This window comes from Myotis brandtii, unplaced genomic scaffold, assembly GCF_000412655.1.
Source record: "Myotis brandtii unplaced genomic scaffold, ASM41265v1 scaffold157, whole genome shotgun sequence".
In the NCBI taxonomy this organism is placed as follows: Eukaryota; Metazoa; Chordata; class Mammalia; order Chiroptera; family Vespertilionidae; genus Myotis; species Myotis brandtii.
This window is the reverse complement of record NW_005355708.1, coordinates 5,887,466-5,906,990: the sequence shown is the minus strand read 5'-3', so window position 1 is coordinate 5,906,990 and position 19,525 is coordinate 5,887,466. Positions and strand designations below refer to the sequence as shown.

General features: G+C 42.9%; 1 protein-coding gene and 1 long non-coding RNA gene across 2 annotated transcripts in view; both read left to right on the top strand.

Annotated features, from left to right (window-relative positions):
- LOC106725361 overlaps nt 1–4,629 on the top strand; it is a 21,890-nt gene extending 17,261 nt beyond the window's left edge. The window contains exon 3 of the long non-coding RNA XR_001361239.1: nt 4,315–4,629. This is a non-coding gene — a long non-coding RNA (uncharacterized LOC106725361). The remainder of the gene's footprint in view (nt 1–4,314) is intronic.
- A 6,289-nt stretch (nt 4,630–10,918) lies between these two features.
- On the top strand, nt 10,919–19,497 carry MRPL45 (mitochondrial ribosomal protein L45). Its single transcript, XM_005861919.2, has 8 exons — nt 10,919–11,126; nt 12,258–12,435; nt 12,863–12,980; nt 14,315–14,413; nt 16,615–16,663; nt 17,643–17,792; nt 18,222–18,395; nt 19,034–19,497. Exons 1-8 carry the CDS (start codon nt 11,061–11,063, stop codon nt 19,118–19,120), a joined length of 921 nt encoding a protein of 306 aa, XP_005861981.1. The 5' UTR covers nt 10,919–11,060; the 3' UTR covers nt 19,121–19,497.
- The last annotated feature ends 28 nt before the right edge of the window (nt 19,498–19,525 follow it).

The window sequence follows — 19,525 nt, the reverse complement described above, 5'->3', positions numbered from 1 at the left end:
TATCCTCGGGTGAGGATAAATAAATAAATAAATAAATGGTTTCTTTAAAAAAAAAAAAAAAGAGTGTTGTCTCTAGAGACCTGCTATCTAGGTTCAAATAGTATTTGTGCAATTTTTAAACTATGTAACCTTGGACACATTAATCTCTACTTCATCTCTCTATACCTCAATTTTCTCACCCATGAAGTAGGGATAATAATGGTACCTGTGTCATAAGGTTGTTGAAGGGTTAACTAGGTTAATACATGTTAGTGCTTAATGTTGTTATTACTAAGGAGAATGGCTTTGGATGGCACCAAATTTATGATGAGGATTTTATGTGCAAATGCAGGGCTGAGGCAGAGTTAAGTAGCAGGGTCTGGAGATAGCAGAATTTCTTTGGATAAATGAGTGCAAAGAATTTGGAGTTTAGGGTGGGGGAACAATCAGAGAAGAGAGTAAAGTAGAGAAATAAGGAGAGAGGAAATTTTAAAAGCAATTTCAAATTTACAGTAGTAGTTAAGAACAGGTATATTTAATTCAAAATTGTTTATGTTGCTGAGATCTAAACCACCACAAAAATAAAATGGTACAGTACTCCTTGGAGAGTAATTTGGCACTATCAAAATTAAAATGTATATATTTTTGACCCTTTAATTCCATTTCCAGGAATTTATCCTACCTTGGTACTTGCAAACAGACTCATGACCTTTTTGCAAAACCAGAGTTTAGGAACCACCACCTGTCTATCAATGGAATACTATGTGTCCATTAAAAATATTGAGGCAAGGTTATACATATTATACAGTATATCTATGCCAGGGGTCCTCAAACTTTTTAAACAGGGGGCCAGTTCACTGTCCCTCAGACTGTTGGAGGGCCGGACTATAGTTTTAAAAAAAAACTATGAACAAATTCCTATGCACACTGCACATATCTTATTTTGAAGTAAAAAAACAAAACAGGAACAAATACAATATTTGTATTTGCATGTGGCCCGCGGGCCATAGTTTGAGGACCCCTGATCTATGCAATAGAATACTATGTGTCCATTAAAAATATTGAGGCAAAGTTATACATATTATAGCCAATCTAAAAAAGAAATACATATCTCAGGCAGCGGGAGAGCCTAAGAGTCAATGGAAGCAGCCATGCCAAAGTCCAAGCCAGAGTCTAAACACCTGGAAGAATTTAGAGGCTTCATACTTGGAGTGGCTGGTGGGGGTAATGAGGGATGAGAATCGCAAAGCCTCCCACAGAGTTGCATGGAGGGAATATCATCCTAACAGCAGGCGGGGAATTAGCAAAGGGGAAGGTCCTTGATAATTCCTTTAAAAACATCAGGTGTCTGTAGGTGCCATGCAGAAATCTGTAGTTTTTGGTCCCTGGGTGGGTCTGGTTTGCTAAATGCCCCGGGGACAGATTGAAGAAGGGTAAGTAGTGGAGCAGGATGATGGGGCTAGGAAAATGAGCCTGGGAAGCTATGGGTGGGTAATTGCAGTGACGTGGATTTCAACTAGCTTTTCAACTGAGCTCAAAGGATGTTCATCAAAAGATTGATATCAACAAAGAGAGGGGCCTCGCGGTCTTAGTAAATGCATATATATTTTAATGTTTTTATTGACTATAGAGAGAGAGGAAGAGAGAGGGTGATAGTAACATCCATGAGAGAGAAACATCGATCTGCTGCCTCGTGCACCTCCCTGCTGGGGACTGAGCCCGCAACCAGCAACCCCAGCATGTGCCCTGACTGGGAATCAAACCAGCGACCTCTTGGTGCATGGGTTGACGATTAACCCCTAAGCCACACCTGCCAGGCTTACTAAATATTTTTTTTAAATCAGTGACTTAGATCAGCAATTTTCAACCTTTTTCATCTCATGGCACACATAAACTAATACTAAAATTCTGCAGCACACCAAAACACACACACACACACACACACACACACACACACACATATATATATATTTGCTGATCTGACCAAAAAACAGGTATAATTTTGATTCATTCACACTGGACTGCTATTGTTGTGTTGGCTCTTGTCATTTTAAAATTTGACAATCTCAGGGAAAAGAGGTCAGTGCCTCTGACTAAATAATCAGGTATTGTGTGTTTTAAAAATTCTTGTGACACACCACTTGAAAATTGCTGACTTAGATGATGATCTAGCTGGGACAGATAATTAATAGAATGGATGATAGAAGCAAGAATTAAAATAATCTTGACAGATTAGAACAAAGTGCCAAAACCAACAAGAAATTTGACAGGGATAAAGTGAAGACTTATGTTTAGGTTTTTAAAACATCAATTGTACAGAAAGGAGTGAGACTGGCTTGACAGCATTTGACGTGAAAAAGGTTTGGGTCTCACTAAATCCAGTGCCGTCACTGTTTCGTGAAAAGACAATGTCAGATCAAGAGAGCTCATAGTCTCACCACGTTTTGAACTGACCAGTTCTGACTTCCCGGAAGATATTGATGAATTAGTGTATACCAGTGAGAGATCAGGTTGGGAAAAAGTCCAGTAACCTCACCAGGTGAGGAAGAACGGGTCGAGTTTGGACATGTTAAATATGGGGAAGAGAAGACTAAGGTGCATAAATAATAGTTGTCCTCAAATGGCTGTTTTTGACAAGTATAAGGCTAACACTATGACATTGCCAATGTTTAACCATTTTGATCCCTAAACTGGCAATTTCATTTGGCTCAACCTAGTAGAAGAGGATGGAAACTCTTTTTGTAATGCTGCAGAGACAAATGAGAATCAATGGGTGAAAGAGGGAAGCAAAGATTACATCAACATAGGAAGGAGTTTGTCACAATCAGATGCTCTAGAGCAGACTGAGCTGCCTTTACCAAGTTCTAGGTTCCTTGTCACCGAGAGAGCCCGGGCAGAGCTGGGCAACAGTCTCTTGAGGATATTTAGAATTTTCTGCATTCAGTGGGAGACTCCATGATCCAGCCTGCGTCTCCAGTCTCTCCAGCTGAACTCCACAATACCAAGACAGCACAGCAGGCTGCTGGGAATGCCTTGGCCATTCTGTGTTGTCTTCTACTGCTGTGTCTCTGTGCACATCAACCCTAGAATTTCACATCTCCTAACTGTGCACCCTTCAAATTCCTACTCACCTCTGCAGACTCAACTCAAGTGTAGGCCCATCTGAACTCTCCAAATGGTCTGCCATACGCTCGCCTATGCACCTTGTACCTGCTGCTTACTCTGTAGTGTCACTTAACATTCTTTTGTAATTTTTTGTGGACCCGTCTCTTTCCTACTAAGTGTGTGTGAGCTGCTTGTGGGCCAGAAACATCTCTTCCATCTTTATATCCCGTGTTGTAGCAGCTTTTGTAGCTTCATGTTCTTTTAATAACATTAAATGAATGCATAATATTAATATTGGATGTTTTGATTATATATGTAAAATTTAAAAAATTATTACCTATGCATTTTAATAAAATATTAATTATTCAAAATTAATGCCCTTACTCTGGGGGATACACATTGATATTTTCTATTTTATTTTGTTCATTTTAAAAAATAAAGGTCATAATCTAGGTTCCAAAATTAATGTAGGTTTCCAGCCTTATTCTGAAAAACACTGAACTATATAGTCAAGAGCAGGGATTTGAGCTCTGGCCTGGTAGCTCATTTGATTAGAGTGTCATCCTGATACGCCAGGGTTGCAGGTTCGATCCCTGGTCATGGCCCATACAAGAAGCAACCAATGAATGCACAAATAAGTGGAACAACAAATCAATATGCTTCTCTCTCTCTCTCTCTCTCTCTCTCTCAAATCAATTAAAAAATAAAAAGAGCAGGGATTTGAATGGAAGGTATGAGAACCTAATGGAAGCTGTCGGCCTTCTTGCCAGAAAGATGCATGTGTGCACTAAATTGACATTCAATTTCAGAGGCTCCTTGTACCCACTAAATCCTTCTGTGCATCATGGGTTATGAGAGTTTCTTCTAACTTCTATTTTTCTGAGAAGCATGTAGACGTAGGCTAGGAACATCTAAGAGTCACCCAGAGAGAGAGCACAAAATTGGAAGGGAGGTGCCTAAAGAACAAAGACTAGAGGGACAATTCTGGGGTGGGGCAGGCAGGACAGTTAAGTACCTGTGAAAGGCAAAGGAGTGGGGAGCAAGGAAATCCTGGTTAAGGGTTAGGAGGAAGGAAAGGTGCAGCACCCCTGGGCCCGGAGATCGGGCCTGCTGATCTGATATTCTTTCCAAACTATGGGCTTTCTTCTCTCCTCCCTATGGCTCACTTTCCCTTCCTCCCCTTTAGGCAGCCCTTATGGAAACTCTGAAACTTTTCCTCTTTTCTTCCAGATGGGGAGCTCTGGCAGAAAAAGTGTTCTGGCCCGCGTGCAATGACGCCGTTCTCTCTGCCAAGGGATCAAGTTAAAATCTGCTTTCCTGGAAACCAGCTGATGTCTTTAGGAAGCATGACCCTCGTTAGGGAGACATTGGGACCGTTGGATAAAGAAGGGATAGGAAAATATTTTTCAGCTTTCGCTGATATAGTAACTTACAAGGATAAAATATGAACACCGCCCTAGCCCGTTTAGCTCAGTGGATAGAGCGTTTAGCGTGCGGAATAAAGGGTCCCGGGTTCGGTTCCAGCCAAGGGCACATGCGCAGGTTGTGGGCTCGATCCCCAGTAGGGGGTGTGCAGGAGGCAGCCAATCAGTGATTCTCTGTCATCATTGATGTTTCTGTCTCCCCTCCTCTCTGAAATCAATAAAGAAATATATTTTTAAAATAAATAAATAAAATATGAGCACCAACAAATAATTTAAAAATGGAATCTCCTGTTTCTGAGATCTAAACTCAGGATCACAGACTTGATAAGGTCTCCCTTGAATCTTAGGTAACTCTAAAGTGTTTTCAACAACATGTCGAGGAGACAACAAACATATATCTCACATTCCACAGGACATACAGGGAAAGGGACATAAGCATAACACAATTGATTTCCTATTGCCCCTCGGGAATTTGGGGGTTGTGAGAAGTTTTGTAAAATCCAGAAAGCCCAGGACATTATTATAGTCCATTATTAACATGGCTAAGGGGAAAAGAATGAAATTTGGGGTGGGGTTAGGAACCTGAGTTATGTGCCTAGATAGGCCCTGACTCACTCTGCGAAGATGGCCAGTCACTTCCTGGCTCAGTGTTCCAGTCCCCTTTTTCCCCAGCCCCTTCGCCTGCCCAAGTAAAATAAAATAACAATTTTATTCTTTCTTAAGAAAGTTAAACCTGATTGTTTCTATAAAGCACTCTGGAAAATAGCCAGCCTCTGAGTGTAGCAATGTGAGATGATTTTATTCATTTTATAACCCATGTCCTGGGTGATACCTAAACCATGAGGACTATAAACTTCTTTATTTTTGTTGGAATCCTCAGTTGGGGAGGAAATACATAGGTGTTCCGCTTCCTCTTCTCTTCTGTCTCTTCTGTCTTCTGGGAATGACACTGTTGTGTTGCTAAAAGGTCCGTGGGGAGATATTTGGGAGATAACTGGGTAACACCCAACTAGGTCAGGGAATGAGTCAGGGCTCAAGGACTCGATACCAACCTCTCCCACTCCTGCCAGGAAACCTCCTGGGGTGAGACGGAGATGAGAAGGGAGCCAAGGGGCGGGCCTCACGGCTGCCTGCCCTGGGGCCTCTGGCTGGCTGTTTCACCCTGGTTTGCCCTGCAGCTGTACTGTGTCTGCTGACGTGCAAGCCGTGACACACTCTTCCTCCCTCTCTCCTGAACCTCTGCTCAGTCTCAGAAACAGATGGCCCATCCCACCCCACAAGTGACTCTAAGAGAGATGAGAAGGAAGGGGAAGAACCGAACCAGGTGGAGATCTATCCCTTCAGAAAACAGGGCAAAATATAAGAGACATAGGAGGTGAAGAGGAAGTAGAAACTGCATTCTCCTCTGAGGAATCAGGATAAGAACAGAAGAGCATCATGGCCGGGCTGTTACAGATGATAGAACAGGATTGAGAGCTAAGGCTGAGAAGGACCAAGTAATATCAGCCTGAAATCCTGTAAGACTCAAAAGCAAAATGGCAAAAATAAAAAAATAGTCACAATTCTTGTTTGGAGGTCCTCAGCTCTTGCAAATCCATCTCTCTTTCATCACCATCGATCCCAGTTGGTGGCAATTCTTAGACCTCTCCTCCAGGACAAAAAAACAAAACCATTTTAGGCACCTAATGTCTCCCAGTCACACGTTTCCATAAATGATTTCACGTAGTAGTGCGCACAACAGCCTTACCAGGTAAGTTTTATTATCATTGCCATTTCACAGAGGGGTACACTGAGACTTTAATCACTTAGAGGATTAAAGTGATTTGTTCATAGAGTTTGGAAGTAGTGGGGTCTGTACCAGTTACCAGAGTCCCCAGAGATTCCATTATACCAAATTGCCTTTGATATAAAGTCAAGTCAAGTCAAAAATAGTAGAGATTTCTTAAAGCTCCCAAGGAGCAGTAAGGAGCAGACCAAGTAAAGAGCAATGGGCAGAGATCTCTAATTCTCTAAAGGTGGGTATTTTAAATCCTGGAATTGTTGGGTTTGCATAGTCTGAGATCCCCGTGCAGCCTTGGTACCCTCTAGTGGAAGTTTTCTGCATTCACACAGCTTCCCTTCAACCCCAAAGAGCTGGAGAACATCCCAAAAGAATGGTCAGCTGGAAGGTACGTGTTTGTAAGTCAGAGTCCATGGCTGGTAAACAGAAGAATACAGACTAAAGGTATGCTAAGCACTTGGTTCACAAGAGGCCCCAAAGGGAGTCCTTGCCAGTGTATTATAAATGAGCTCAGGCCTTTGTGCATTATTAATAAGAGCTAAATACACATCACAGGAGACTGGAGGCTTTTAGGGCTCTAGAGAGTGACTTTTTTTAAAAAAAATGAGGAAAATTAGTGGTCAGAGATGTGAAGTGACTTTCTTTTAAGGCAGGGTCAGTCAATGTCAGCAATGGTGGGACTTGAACCCATGTCTCCTGCCTCCCAACCCGGAGCCCTTCCCACTGCATCACACTTTTATATTTATTGACTGTAGACATAAATTGATGTGCATATAAGGACATGGGGTTGTAGGTATAATCAGCAAGTTGTTTTCCCTTCGTCTGCCCAGAATCTATACACTTTCCAATTTTTTGTTCAACATGTTTATAGAATGCCTATTATTGCCAAACACTACTCTAGGAATTGCTTTTACAGGGCACCTCAGCACATGACAACAGTTCCCAGGCTCCTGAACCCCGTGTCTACAGCCCTCCTGACACTCCTGGAGCTTCTTCCCCATTTCCCAGTGCTAACGTGTGTCGTCAGATTTCTTTCTGTCTCCCTCCTCCAGCAGAGGTAATCCCTGGGAGCAGAAGTGGGTTAGAAACAGATTACTCTGATCCAGGGGCTTTGTTCTTAGTAGGAGGGGGAAGAGACGGTGTCACAAATAGCTTGAAATTCCCTTTTAGGATTATTGCTCGATTTAGGCAGCTGGGGCGAAAATGGAGCAAGAAGAGGCTAGGGATTAATTCTAGACCTAGCTTCAAGAGCGGGCAGCATGGGCTTCTTTTCTGGCTGAGCTGGAATGAGCAGTATCTTTTTCTAAACATACCTTTCAAGATAAGGAGTCTGAGGCAGGCAGATATGGCAAAGGGAAAGGCCTTTGCCCTCAGCAGTCGGGCTGAGTGGGAGGACAGATGAGAAAGGACAACAGCTAGGAGAAGAAAGTCGTGCAGCACAGAAATAAGAAATCACTTTGGACTTGGAAACAGACCTGCCTCTAGGTGGTCTTAGTTTCAACAGAGGTGAGAACTGCTCCCTAGGGGGCCACAGCTAACACACAGGGCTTCCTGGGGATTTCCAGGGCCTATCTGGGTTAGGAGCTGTCTTGCTTTAGGGACATTGCACTGGGGTGGACTCTGGGGGCAGGGATGCTATCTGTGTCCAGCACAAAGACCAGTGACACATAAGCAGGACTCTGCTAGGCTCTATACATCCCTTCCAGGGTCATAGGGCTTGGAAGCAGTGGCCATAACTAGCCAGAATGGGAACACGTATTAACTCATTTAATGATTTAATAACAATTCTATGAGTTAGGTACGTATTTACCCCCTTTGTATAGGTGAGGAAAAGAGCTGGAGCTAAGATGTAAACTTAGGCACTATAGCATTCTCAACCATTACGTGAGAGTCATAGATAGTTAACTCTTGGAGTGACAAAGAAGCCCTGCTAACATTGTTAGCTGAAAATCACTTGAGAACATTTCCTAGAAAGTCAGAATTCTTGGCTTTCCTATGCCACTTTATCTTGGAGAATTCACTTCTGTTCTTCATGCTCTCAGGGAAGGAAGTACAACAGGAATACATGGCAAGCCTATTGCTTGCATTGTAATCAATAAATACATTGTAATCAGATTTGTTCAGTTCTCCAGAAGGATTTTTCTTCTTTGAATCAACTGTGCTCCTCTTAGAATGCAGGCTACCGGAAAGAACTGCAGGAATTTCAATCTTAGATGCCACCTGCCCCGGGAAGGGGGGAAAAATGCAAGTACACGCCCCCACTGCTTATGAGATATCCCATTCTTTTTGGTTCCATTTAGAAATTTCAAAATTTGGAGAAATAAGAAATCAATTTTGCCTTCTGCTTCATCATATTTCATCTGGGATTCTATTCATTTATTGAATAAATACATGAATGTCTACTATGTGCAAGACTGTCCTTTGCAAGGCTGAGCCCCTAACCACTTTATTCCTCCCTCTACTTGCACGAGTTCCCTTCTCTTGCTTTTTCTGAAATGTGAATTACTAGGGTTACAGAATTAAGAAATATCCCGTGGTGTTACTTTCCCAGCAGACAGCTCCCAATTTTCCATGAAGTTAATGAGATAGAAAGATATGAATTTTCCAAAAGAGCAGCTAATAGGAAAAGAGAAGCTCATTCATTCATCTCAGAATGAATTAAATGATGTTAACTTCCCTTATTATTTCATCCAGGCTGATATGAAACAAATTTGCATTCCTTGAGAAGCTGATCAGAGGGCAGGCAGAGGATGATCTGTGATGTGTTGGCTACCATGCGAGGCCAACATAAACTCAACAGTGGAGCAAATAATCCCAGATTATATCAATGTTCTGTATTAATCAATAACTACTCAGTGGAGTGGTGTTTTTTTCACTTCGGTGGTGAGACAAGTAAAATAAAAATTTCATGTTTTATTTTCTGGGGCATAGATTGACAGAAGTCTGTTAAGAAATGACTAGATATCTCTCATTTAACTGCTTAATGATATATGTTCTTTAATTAATACATATGGCAACTAACTTCATGTTGCTATTAATGTGTAATGCTATAGGTTCAGTGCTGTGGCTAGGGCTGATAGGGAATTCTTACCTTTGAAGAATTTGCAGTAGATTTGAGAAGTCAAGATTTAAGACAATGCATGTGATCCCCAAACCCAAAAGTAATCTCTCTCTTTCCTTTCATAGTCCTTAGCATTTTACCTGGAACTTTGTAGCAATTCTATTCCAGCCAGTAAGCTCTTTATGTACATACCATAGTTTCTGACTCATTGCAAAATACTGTAGGTAAGTGCTCAATAGACACTTAATTGTCAGGATAAGATAAGAACCTATGGGTAAGTGGAAAGTGTTTGCCATTCAGCAATGATTACAGCACTGGATTTTCCAGGATGATGCCAACATCATGCATCCTTAAACAACTGAATGTGAAGCAGGACAGCCTAGTAGTTCATGGGTTCTAGAATTAGACTGCTTGGATTTGAATCTCAGTTCTGCCAATTATTCGCCATCGAATCTTTTTTAAAATTATATCTTTATTGATTTTTAAAAATATATTGTATTGATTTTTTACAGAGAGGAAGGGAGAGGGATAGAGAGTTAGAAACATTGATCAGCTGCCTCCTGCACACTCCCTATTGTGTATGTGCCCACAACCAAGGTACATGCCCTTGACCAGAATCGAACCTGGGATCCTTGAATCCGCAGGCCGACGCTCTATCCACTGAGCCAAACCGGTTAGGGCTATTTTTATTGATTTTAGAGAGGAAGGGAGAGGGAGAGATAGAAACATCAATGATGAGAGAGAATCATTGATTGGCTACCTCCTGCATGCCCCACATTGGGGATCGAGACCCAGGCATGTACCCTTGATCAGAATCGAACCCGGGACCCTTCAGTTGGCAGGCTGACGCTGTATCCACGGAACCAAACCGGCCAGGGCTAGCATCCAATCTTAATTTTTGTAATTTCTCTAAGACCCAACCTCCTATGTTAAAGGAGAATATTACTCTTGTTTGTGGTGAGAAGTAATGTAATTAATACATGTAAATGCTTAGAAAATTGCTTGGCACCCGGTAAACATTTCTAAGTGTAAACTATTATTTGTTCATGTTAACCCCATGCCTGTCCCAAAATGACAGATAAGAAATGTTTTTGTCGTCCACGTGTCTTTTGCTTCAATAAACGCAGTAGCCAGTATGTTTGTTCAATAAACATACTAGTCATCTGACATTAAGAAAAAATTTTCTTTACACAGTACAGACTGGGAAAACTAGGGCTTAAGTTTAAGGTCACACAGCACATTGAGGTCAGATACAGACCCAGAAACTAATCGCGATTGCCTATCTGGGATCAAAGTAGGCATTGGGAAAAAACACTGGTCTCGGAAGAGCCACACCTTTTCATCAGCCTCCGAACTGAAACCAGGTGCAGCGCCGGCCCAATCACATAAGAATGCAGCAGCTCCGGGCCGCCTGCAAGCCTCCTGCACCGGGAATGCAGCAACTCCGGGCCGCCTGCACGCCTCCTGCGCAGGCGCAGCTCGCGCTCCAGCGCTCCCGGGTGGGCGCGTGACAGCCGTGCGCTCTCCCCTCCCCCCAACGCTGTCTCAGTGCGCACGCGTAGTCTACACGCCACGCGCACGTGCGCGTTCACGCTGCTCACACTTCGGAGAGGGGCGCGCGCCCTGGAAAATTCCACACCCGAGCCAGCTCCACCCTACGCGCCTTCTCTCCGGTCCCAGTCCCCAACCCAGAAGCCTTTGCGCGGACAAAATGGCTGCCCCCATGCCGCGGGGGCTGTCTTGCTTATCCAGGGCTTTAGGATGGTGGTCTCGACAGGTGGGTAGGGAGGGGGCGGATAGGGCGCCAGGGGCTGGAGGAGGAGGACAGGGGAGAGGGAAATACTCCCTTCGCAGTTGTCCTTGGTGAGCTTGGAGGGTACGAGTCACTCCAAGGCGAGGGAAGAGTTTAAGGTAGACGGGGACCCAGCTACTGAGTAAGTGGCTAAGTAGCGAAAGCCTCGGTCGGGCCAGGAAGGGGAGCACATTCCCGCGGATTAAGGTTCTGCGGTTTGGTCTGGGTTTGTTTGGCGGGAAGGGTTTAAAGGTAATGGTTTGGAAGGTGAGCTCGCTTCCCCTTGATTCTATAAACGTCCGAAATGGAGCAACATCTGCCACTGTACCTGCCTGAGCAAACCTCATGGTCAGAGAGAAAAGGAACTGGCCTTTAAACAGCTGATTAACCAGTTGGGAGCGATAATGACTGAAATTTACACTGAGGATACCAATAGAATGAGCAGAATGTAATCTCAGTAAAAAATAAAATAAAATAGAAGAGATGCCAAGACTTTTCTTATGCTTTAATAATAGCATTCTGCTCATTTCAGCCTCGGGTCGGTGTTTAATCCCCATCAGACTGAAGGGTTTTTTTTTTTAATTTTAATATATTTTATTGATTTTTTACAGAGAGGAAGGGAGAGAGATAGAGAGCTAGAAACATCGATGAGAGAGAAACATCGATCAGCTGCCTCCTGCACATCTCCTACTGGGGATGTGCCCGCAACCCAGGTACATGCCCTTGACCGGAATAGAACCTGGGATCCTTCAGTCCACAGGCCGACGCTCTATCCACTGAGCCAAACTGGTTTCGGCCAGACTGAAGGTTTTTTGAAAGCAGAAGCCTTGCTTTAATCGCTCTGTATCCCTAGGAGTTGGCATAGGCCTGAACTATGGAGAATACTAAAGGGAAGCCTTTAGTAAATGTTGAGGCGTTAGTAAAAGTTGCTTACTAGAAGCTAGTAACACCCATAAATGTTAAAGTAGTAATGCATCCCTCCCCCCCCCCATAGGTGGCTTTATAATTGTTCCTAAGTCATTCTTTGTATATTCCCTTTTGACCTTTGCTTAGAGTTTGTTCAAGATAGTAGTTTTTTCCAAGTTTACCTATATCCTAACCTTTCCTGCCTTCCAGCCCGTCCTGGTGACTCAGTCCATAGCTGTAGTTCCAGTGAGAACTAAAAAACGTTTCACACCTCCTACTTATGAACCCAAATACAAATCAGAAAAGGAATTTGTAGAACATTTCCGGAAAGCAGGAGTTGTCATTCCTCCAGAACGTTTGGAGCGCCCCATACATCTGGCCTGTACAGGTGAGGCGTGGTGTTTCTGACACCTTCACCCATTCCCCTTCTGTCAGAGATCATCTGGAAAGTAAAATGATTTGGACTATGGTCGACACTAGTTAATTAACCACAAAACCAGTGGATCAATAGAGCCTCAATAACGATTTACTTTGTATGCACTGTATTTCATGAGGTCATCTTTGATCTTGTTTTCCCACTATTCTTCGAAGGCAAAGGTGAAATTTCCCCATTTTGTACAGGAAGAAACTGAGGCTCTGAGAGGAGACTTAAGTTACCTTATTCTATTTTTTCTAATGTAACATGATTCCCTCTACATGAAAGTCTAGTTCATTAGTCTACTTTATTTAGGATCCCTCCTAATTTTATGTGACTTCAAGATGACTTTTTCTCAGTCTTTCAATGGTTTCTTAGTTGTCTCCTTCTCTCATTTCAGGTAGTATCTTTGACCCCTATGTTCCTCCAGAGGGTGATGCTCGGGTGTCATCTCTTTCAAAGGAAGGACTGGCACAGAAAACTGAACGATGGAAGAAGAATGTGGCGTCACAGTTGTCGTAGGTGTCTGAGACAACTGGGAGCTGATATTAGAATAAAAGTTCTTGTTGCTACTTTATTCCAAAGAGATCATCTTGGGCTAATTGGATTGGATATAACTCCCATAACAATTTGACATTGTTTTCTTTCTCTGTAATAGAGTCCGTAGTTAATGTAGAATAATATGGGCATTCTGATTCTTAGCATCTCAACCTTTTTGGTTGTTTTTGTCACATCAATTAGGGAGTTGACTTTGAAGTTTGTAGGACTTTTTAAAAATATCTTTTTAAAATTAAAATAAATTTTATTAAAATATATGTTTACTTAATTATTTTTTTAAATATTTTTAAAATTGATTTCAGAGAGAAAAAATATTTTTATTGATTCCATACTGGCGGGGAAGTTTGTAGGACTTTTTTTTTAATCACATATTTTGTTTTATTATTATTTTTTAAATATGTTTTTATTATTTCAGAGAAGGAAGGAAGAGGGAGAGAGATAGAAACATCAATAGTGAGAGAGAACCACTGATTGGCTGCCTCCTGCACACCCCACACTGGTGACCGAGCCTGCAACCTGGGAATTGACCAGACTGGGAATTGAACCGTGATCTCCTGGTTCATAGGTCTATGCTCAACCACTGAGCGCCGGCTGAGCTGTTTGGCCATTTCTTGACGGAGGAGCTGGCCAGGCTGCAAAGGTCAGTCCCACAGTCTGCTTACTGATGGCCTTCATCATATTCCCACAGGGTGGGAGGGGAGTTGGAAGTTGGGAAGGGCCCATGTCCCCATTTACCATACATACACCTACCAAGCTCTTTCCTGGTCAAATCTCATTACCAAAACAACCAAATAGCTACAAGATAGCCAGGTTCCAGTGCATGCATACTTATTTCAAGCAAAATTGGATAAAGCAGAGAGGAAGGGAGAAGGAGAGAGAGATAGAAACATCAATGATGAGAGAGAATCATTGATCAGCTGCCTCCTGCATGCCCCCTACTGGGGATTTAGCCCACAACCCTGACTGGGAATCAAACCGTGACCTGGTTCATAGGTCGATACTCATAGGGCTCATTCTGACTCTTGAGCCTTTCTATGACACCTGTGTTTTCTTTCTTAGTGCTTATAGGATGTTTTCTTTGATGCCAGAATTATGAAATTTTACTATAAGAAACCTTGGTCTTTCTTTAAAATGATTAATTAAAATGAGAGTTAGAAGGTTGAATTCATAGGACTTGACACATTTAAAAAACAATTACTGAATAAATAATTAGATAGAAATTAATGGAGGTTAAGCTGTGAGTTACAGAATTGAATGAAGTCTTTAAAAATGATTCTCACGCTTAATTTTACAGCGTACGGAAGATAAGAGAATATGATGCTAATTTTAAAATAAAGGACTTCCCTGAAAAAGCTAAGGATATCTTCATTGAAGCTCACCTTTGTCTAAACAAGTAAGTGAACCCCCTGTCTTATACCCATTATGGTCTCATGGCCAGCAGTACTAAAACCATGGCATCATTTGCTCTGGTCTCTGTGATCTACCAGGCTGACCAAAATGTGCAACCCCAAAATTTTGGAGGGCAAAGTCCCTACTCTCTGCCTAGCACCAGCCATCCACTGCAGAAACACAGGCCACTATCCCCACAGTCATGATAGGGCTGAGGGAAGAGGGATGATAGATAGTTTGCACATATTGTTCTTCTACCCAAGATCACTAGCCCCTCCCCTCAGCAGGCACTCCCCTGGTTGTTATAGTGTCCAGTCAGAATCCAGAGTTCTGAAATGGTGGTTCTGGTCATTTTTTCTAAGTTACCAGTTGTTTCAATGGAGGGACCAACCCTAGAGCTTCCTATTCCATTATTTTGCTTAATGTCTTGAGTCTGTTGTTTTTACTGGGTAGATTCCAGGTCTCCTTTTGAAATGTTTAGTTGTAAGCTCATCTTCATTGGAGAATGTTTCTTCTGAGGAAATCCTAAACAACCTAAGTTATGAACATGCTCCCAGAGAGGTTTTGTGTGTGTTTCTGCCAGATACCTCAGGGATATCATTGACCAGGTATCAATTTTTATGGAGAGGTTTTGTGTGTGTTTCTGCCAGATACCTCAGGGTATCAATTTTTACATTAATTTCTTAGCTTAGGAATTCTTACACCATAAATTTCATATCCACATTTGCGTATAATGTGGGCTTAGAGCTTTAATTTTTCAGTTTCTTTGTTTTTATTTTTTCTCCCACGCACAGCCCTAGACAGAGAGAAGCATTATCTCTAGGTTGGTGGGCTATTTTTCTAGTCTCTATTTCCTGCAGGTGCAGGACTCGTATGGTCATCGCTTTATTCAGGGATTTCAGTTCCAACTCCCTGTTTTTGGAGGGTCCAAGGTTTTAGGAAGAGACCAGCCCCTAGTCTTCAGACCCTATTTCTGGATCCCTTCGTCATCCCTTGTGCTGTTGTAGCAGATTGTATTCTTTCCATCTGGTGTTCGTTCCTCTTCCTTTCTGGCGTCTAGGGATTTACCTATCTTTCTAGTGAACTAGGACAGTGTATTTAAAAATGTGTGTGTGTGTCTGTGTGTATCATATTCTATCCTACATTTCTAGATGTTTATAGTGGGTGTAGTTTTACATTAGTTCAGTCCATAATGTTACCAGAAGCAGATGTCTTTATTTTTTAGTGTCAATTCCATTGTAAAATAGTAAGTGAACTCATAGAAAAGGGAATTTATTTCTACTGAGGATTTCTAGGTCAGTATAGTGAGGAGGAAGGGTTCATTCAGAGGTGCCAGACAGAGTGGTTGAGGTAGCTATCACCACAATTCAGCATAGTCTAGTCTAGAGCTACAGCAGGAGAAATGAGTTGGAATCTTTTCTCTTAGAAATAGAGGTGGGAGGGAAGCAGATAGAACTAATTCCTTACCCATTCTGGGATTAGAGTCAAGAATTTTTAAAGGGATAAAGACTTAAACTGCCCAGGAAGTATTAAACTGTGAGGGAAAGTCGTGAATGTGTACATAAAGAAACTAATCTGTACTCTTAGGTTTATATGAAACTCCTCAGTTAGGAATCTTCCTAAAATCTTGTATGTACAAAGCCTGGGGTTTGCTATCTGTTTTCTTACTCTTACTGCATAGAATCAGCATGACTAGGACACTGTGGCAGTAACAAAGATGGGCGTGGGGGAGGGGAGCACGGACCAGAAAAGATAGATGATTATCTTTGGCGAGGTTCAAAGATGACAGTCTAAGATTCAAGGCCCAGCCAGTTGGTACTGGTGATGTGTCTGCAGTAAGAAGAGAAGATGAGCTTTTGATTGTTGTTATGTTGGGTTTTGTTCCGTGTTGCAGCTTAGAACAAAAACTAGTCCCCATGTCAGCGTCTCTTGCCCATCTTAAGGATGTATATGATAATTTCAGAGAAATTTCTTTCTGCTCCTGAGATTCAGACCTAACTTTACTGGGCTATGGAGCTCAGGATTTTCTGGTAAATCAGGTTGCTGTTCATCTTGTGTCTCCAGGACTTAGCATATCACCTGGCCTATGGTAGGAGTAAAGAAAATATTTGTAAAAATGAATTGTTTTTCATTCTCAGGGTCATTTTCAACTTTCATACAGGGTATCATAAAAGCAGGAGTCAATGATATGTATCTCTTTTTTAGCTCAGACCATGACCGACTTCATACCTTGGCAACTGAAAACTGTTTTCCGGTAGGTTCTCGGCCTTAGAATTGTGGGATGCTGAATGGGCATATTGTAGACATCACCTTTGGTTTTCTTAAGTAAGATCAGTTTTGAAAATGCAGGAAGTTTAACGCAAAAGCTGAAGTTCCATTGTTTTTGCCTGAATGATAATGACTTGATGTGGACTTTGGTAAGGGCCATGCAAATGAGGAAGGAGAAAGTCCCTCAACAAGCACTACTGAAACCTTAGGTGTGGATCTTGAGCTCAGGGTGTGGGCCACAGTAGGCCAGCCTACACTTGCATACACTATAAAAAGGATTTAATGAGCATTCACAAGGCTTACATTGTGTGGTAACAGGGGTGCTAGGTACTTTGGAAGACCCCCAAGGAGGGGGACTTTGTGATTCAGGAATAAGAACTTCAGTTCTATCAGTTCGGCCTTATCTCCCTAGGGACAGGGATAGCTAACCAAGTCTCAGCAGAGTAGGATTTTATATCCCTGTAAAATCCCACTCTTCCCTGCTAAAAGGGGGAGGGGGACAACCTATATGCAATCAGCAGCAGTACATGCAATAATTACCAGAATATGAAAGTGTATGGGAGGTTGGGTGGTGAACACACAATGTAATATTCAGATGATGTATTATAGAATTGAACACCTGAAACCTATATAATTTTATTAATGAATATCACCCCAATAAACTCAATAAAAAAGGGAAAAAATCAAGCTGTCAGTTTGGAGTGTGGTTTTCATTGATTTGGAGACAGGTCCTCAAGGAGGTAGGTTGGTCTTGAGTTGTGATTTAAATGAAAAGAGGGTTGTTGTGAGGTGGACTTGAGCAATAGTTCAATGAGAACTTGGGATGGTTGAAAAGAAAGCATTTGGTGGGAAATGTTGCATGTTGGTTGAAATATTGCAAGAAGAGAGAGCAGGTGTGGAAGGAAGCACGAGCTTTCCTAAAAGGAGGGAAAAACTCAGTAGAACTTGTTCTCTTCTGCCTTCAGGACATGGTCTGGGACCTCCAATATAAGACCGTCCGCTGGAGCTTCGTAGAGTCTTTAGAGCCAGCCCAAGTGGTTCAGGTTCGCTGTTCAAGTATGGTGAACCAGGGCAATGTATATGGCCAGGTCACCGTCCGCATGCATACCCGGCAGGTAGAGTCACCAGTCTGCTTTCCTCCCAGCTGCTTTTCTTCACTCAGGTTGGGCACCTACCTCTGGAATTATGGCCACAGCTCCCCAGGACTATGGGTTCTAAGGAAAGGCTTACTGTGGTCTTCCCTGCCCTTTCCCTACACCCTTCCTACTGCTGGAAGTTAGCTCTACGAGGACAGATGCAAGGATATTCTCTCCCACCCTTCCTAGTCTCAACTTCCTCCCTCCTCCCCTCCCCAGTCAAAAATACTTCTAAAAGTAAAGTGTTAATAGTTGATCAGTTAATCTAGATTCAGAATTCTGAGATAATTTTTCTACCCATTAAAATGTTTTGTTATGGTTGTCTTTTAAATGGTTGTGTGCAAAAAAACAAAACCAGACACAACAGTTCTGAGGATTAACTGGCCAGACTTGCTTTCATCCTTGCAGACTTTGGCCATCTATGACCGGTTTGGCCGACTGATGTACGGACAGGAAGATGTGCCCAAAGATGTCCTGGAGTATGTTGTTTTTGAAAAGCACCTGACAAACCCCTATGGAAGCTGGAGAATGCACGGCAAGATCGTGCCTGCATGGGCGCCCCCCAAGCAGCCTATCCTTAAGGTAAGGCAGCTTGTGAGATTTAAAAGAGCTGAGGCTAGAAACATCAATGAGAGAGAAACATCGATCAGCTGCCTCCTGCACATCTCCTACTGGGGATGTGCCCGCAACCCAGGTACATGCCCTTGACCGGAATCGAACCTGGGACCTTTCAGTCCACAGACCGACGCTCTATCCACTGAGCCAAACCGGTTTCGGCATGGTTGTCTTTTAAATGGTTGTGTGCAAAAAAAACCAGACACAACAGTTCTGAGGATTAACTGGCCAGACTTGCTTTCATCCTTGCAGACTTTGGCCATCTATGACCGGTTTGGCCGACTGATGTACGGACAGGAAGATGTGCCCAAAGATGTCCTGGAGTATGTTGTTTTTGAAAAGCACCTGACAAACCCCTATGGAAGCTGGAGAATGCACGGCAAGATCGTGCCTGCATGGGCGCCCCCCAAGCAGCCTATCCTTAAGGTAAGGCAGCTTGTGAGATTTAAAAGAGCTGAGGCCATAGTAGTGGTATCCTGTCAGTCCTGTTAGGCGCCCCCTCGTGGAGAGAGGGGGTGATGCAGCACCAGGGAAGGGGTGGGCATGAAGGTGAGTGGGTGAGCCTGGGGCTTGGATGATAGATAACTCAGCTTCCTGCTTTTCAGACGGTGATGATCCCTGGCCCCCAGCTGAAACCAGGGGAAGACTATGAAGAGCCACAAGGAGAGGCCCATAAGTCTCAGCTAGCCTGAGGGCAAAAATGACTCCTGGGGTGAAGTATGGGCGATGAGGTGGCTGGAGCTGTGAAGTCGCCCATCTCCATCACGCTGCAGAAAGAACCATCTTTGTTCTCTCCTGTTCTGCTGCGGTCATTACAGCAGTCTCTTCCTCGATAACCACAGCTGATGGCCGGGCCCAGGTGGGTGGCTGTTATGCATAGCCCTGGACCCACTTCTTTTAAGTTGTACTACCTTCTGGGTCCAGATGAAAGACACTATGTTTCAGAGAACGCCTGACACCAGTTTTTCCTGCAGCAGGGACTGTCGGGAGCAAACTGGCAGAATTTTCTTTCTCACCACAGGACAGGGATCAGAGTTTGAAATAAAACACTCCTGCAGTGTTGGATCAATTGTGGTTGGTTCTGTCCATATTCCCTG

What these genes read in the sequence shown, in the direction of transcription:
- MRPL45 (XM_005861919.2), top strand. Translation starts at nt 11,061, where the DNA reads ATGGCTGCCCCCATGCCGCGGGGGCTGTCTTGCTTATCCAGGGCTTTA. An exon ending in TAGGATGGTGGTCTCGACAG is followed by an intron (nt 11,127 to 12,257) that starts GTGGGTAGGGAG and finishes CCTGCCTTCCAG; the next exon opens with CCCGTCCTGGTGACTCAGTC. An exon ending in CAACTGAAAACTGTTTTCCG is followed by an intron (nt 16,664 to 17,642) that starts GTAGGTTCTCGG and finishes TTCTGCCTTCAG; the next exon opens with GACATGGTCTGGGACCTCCA.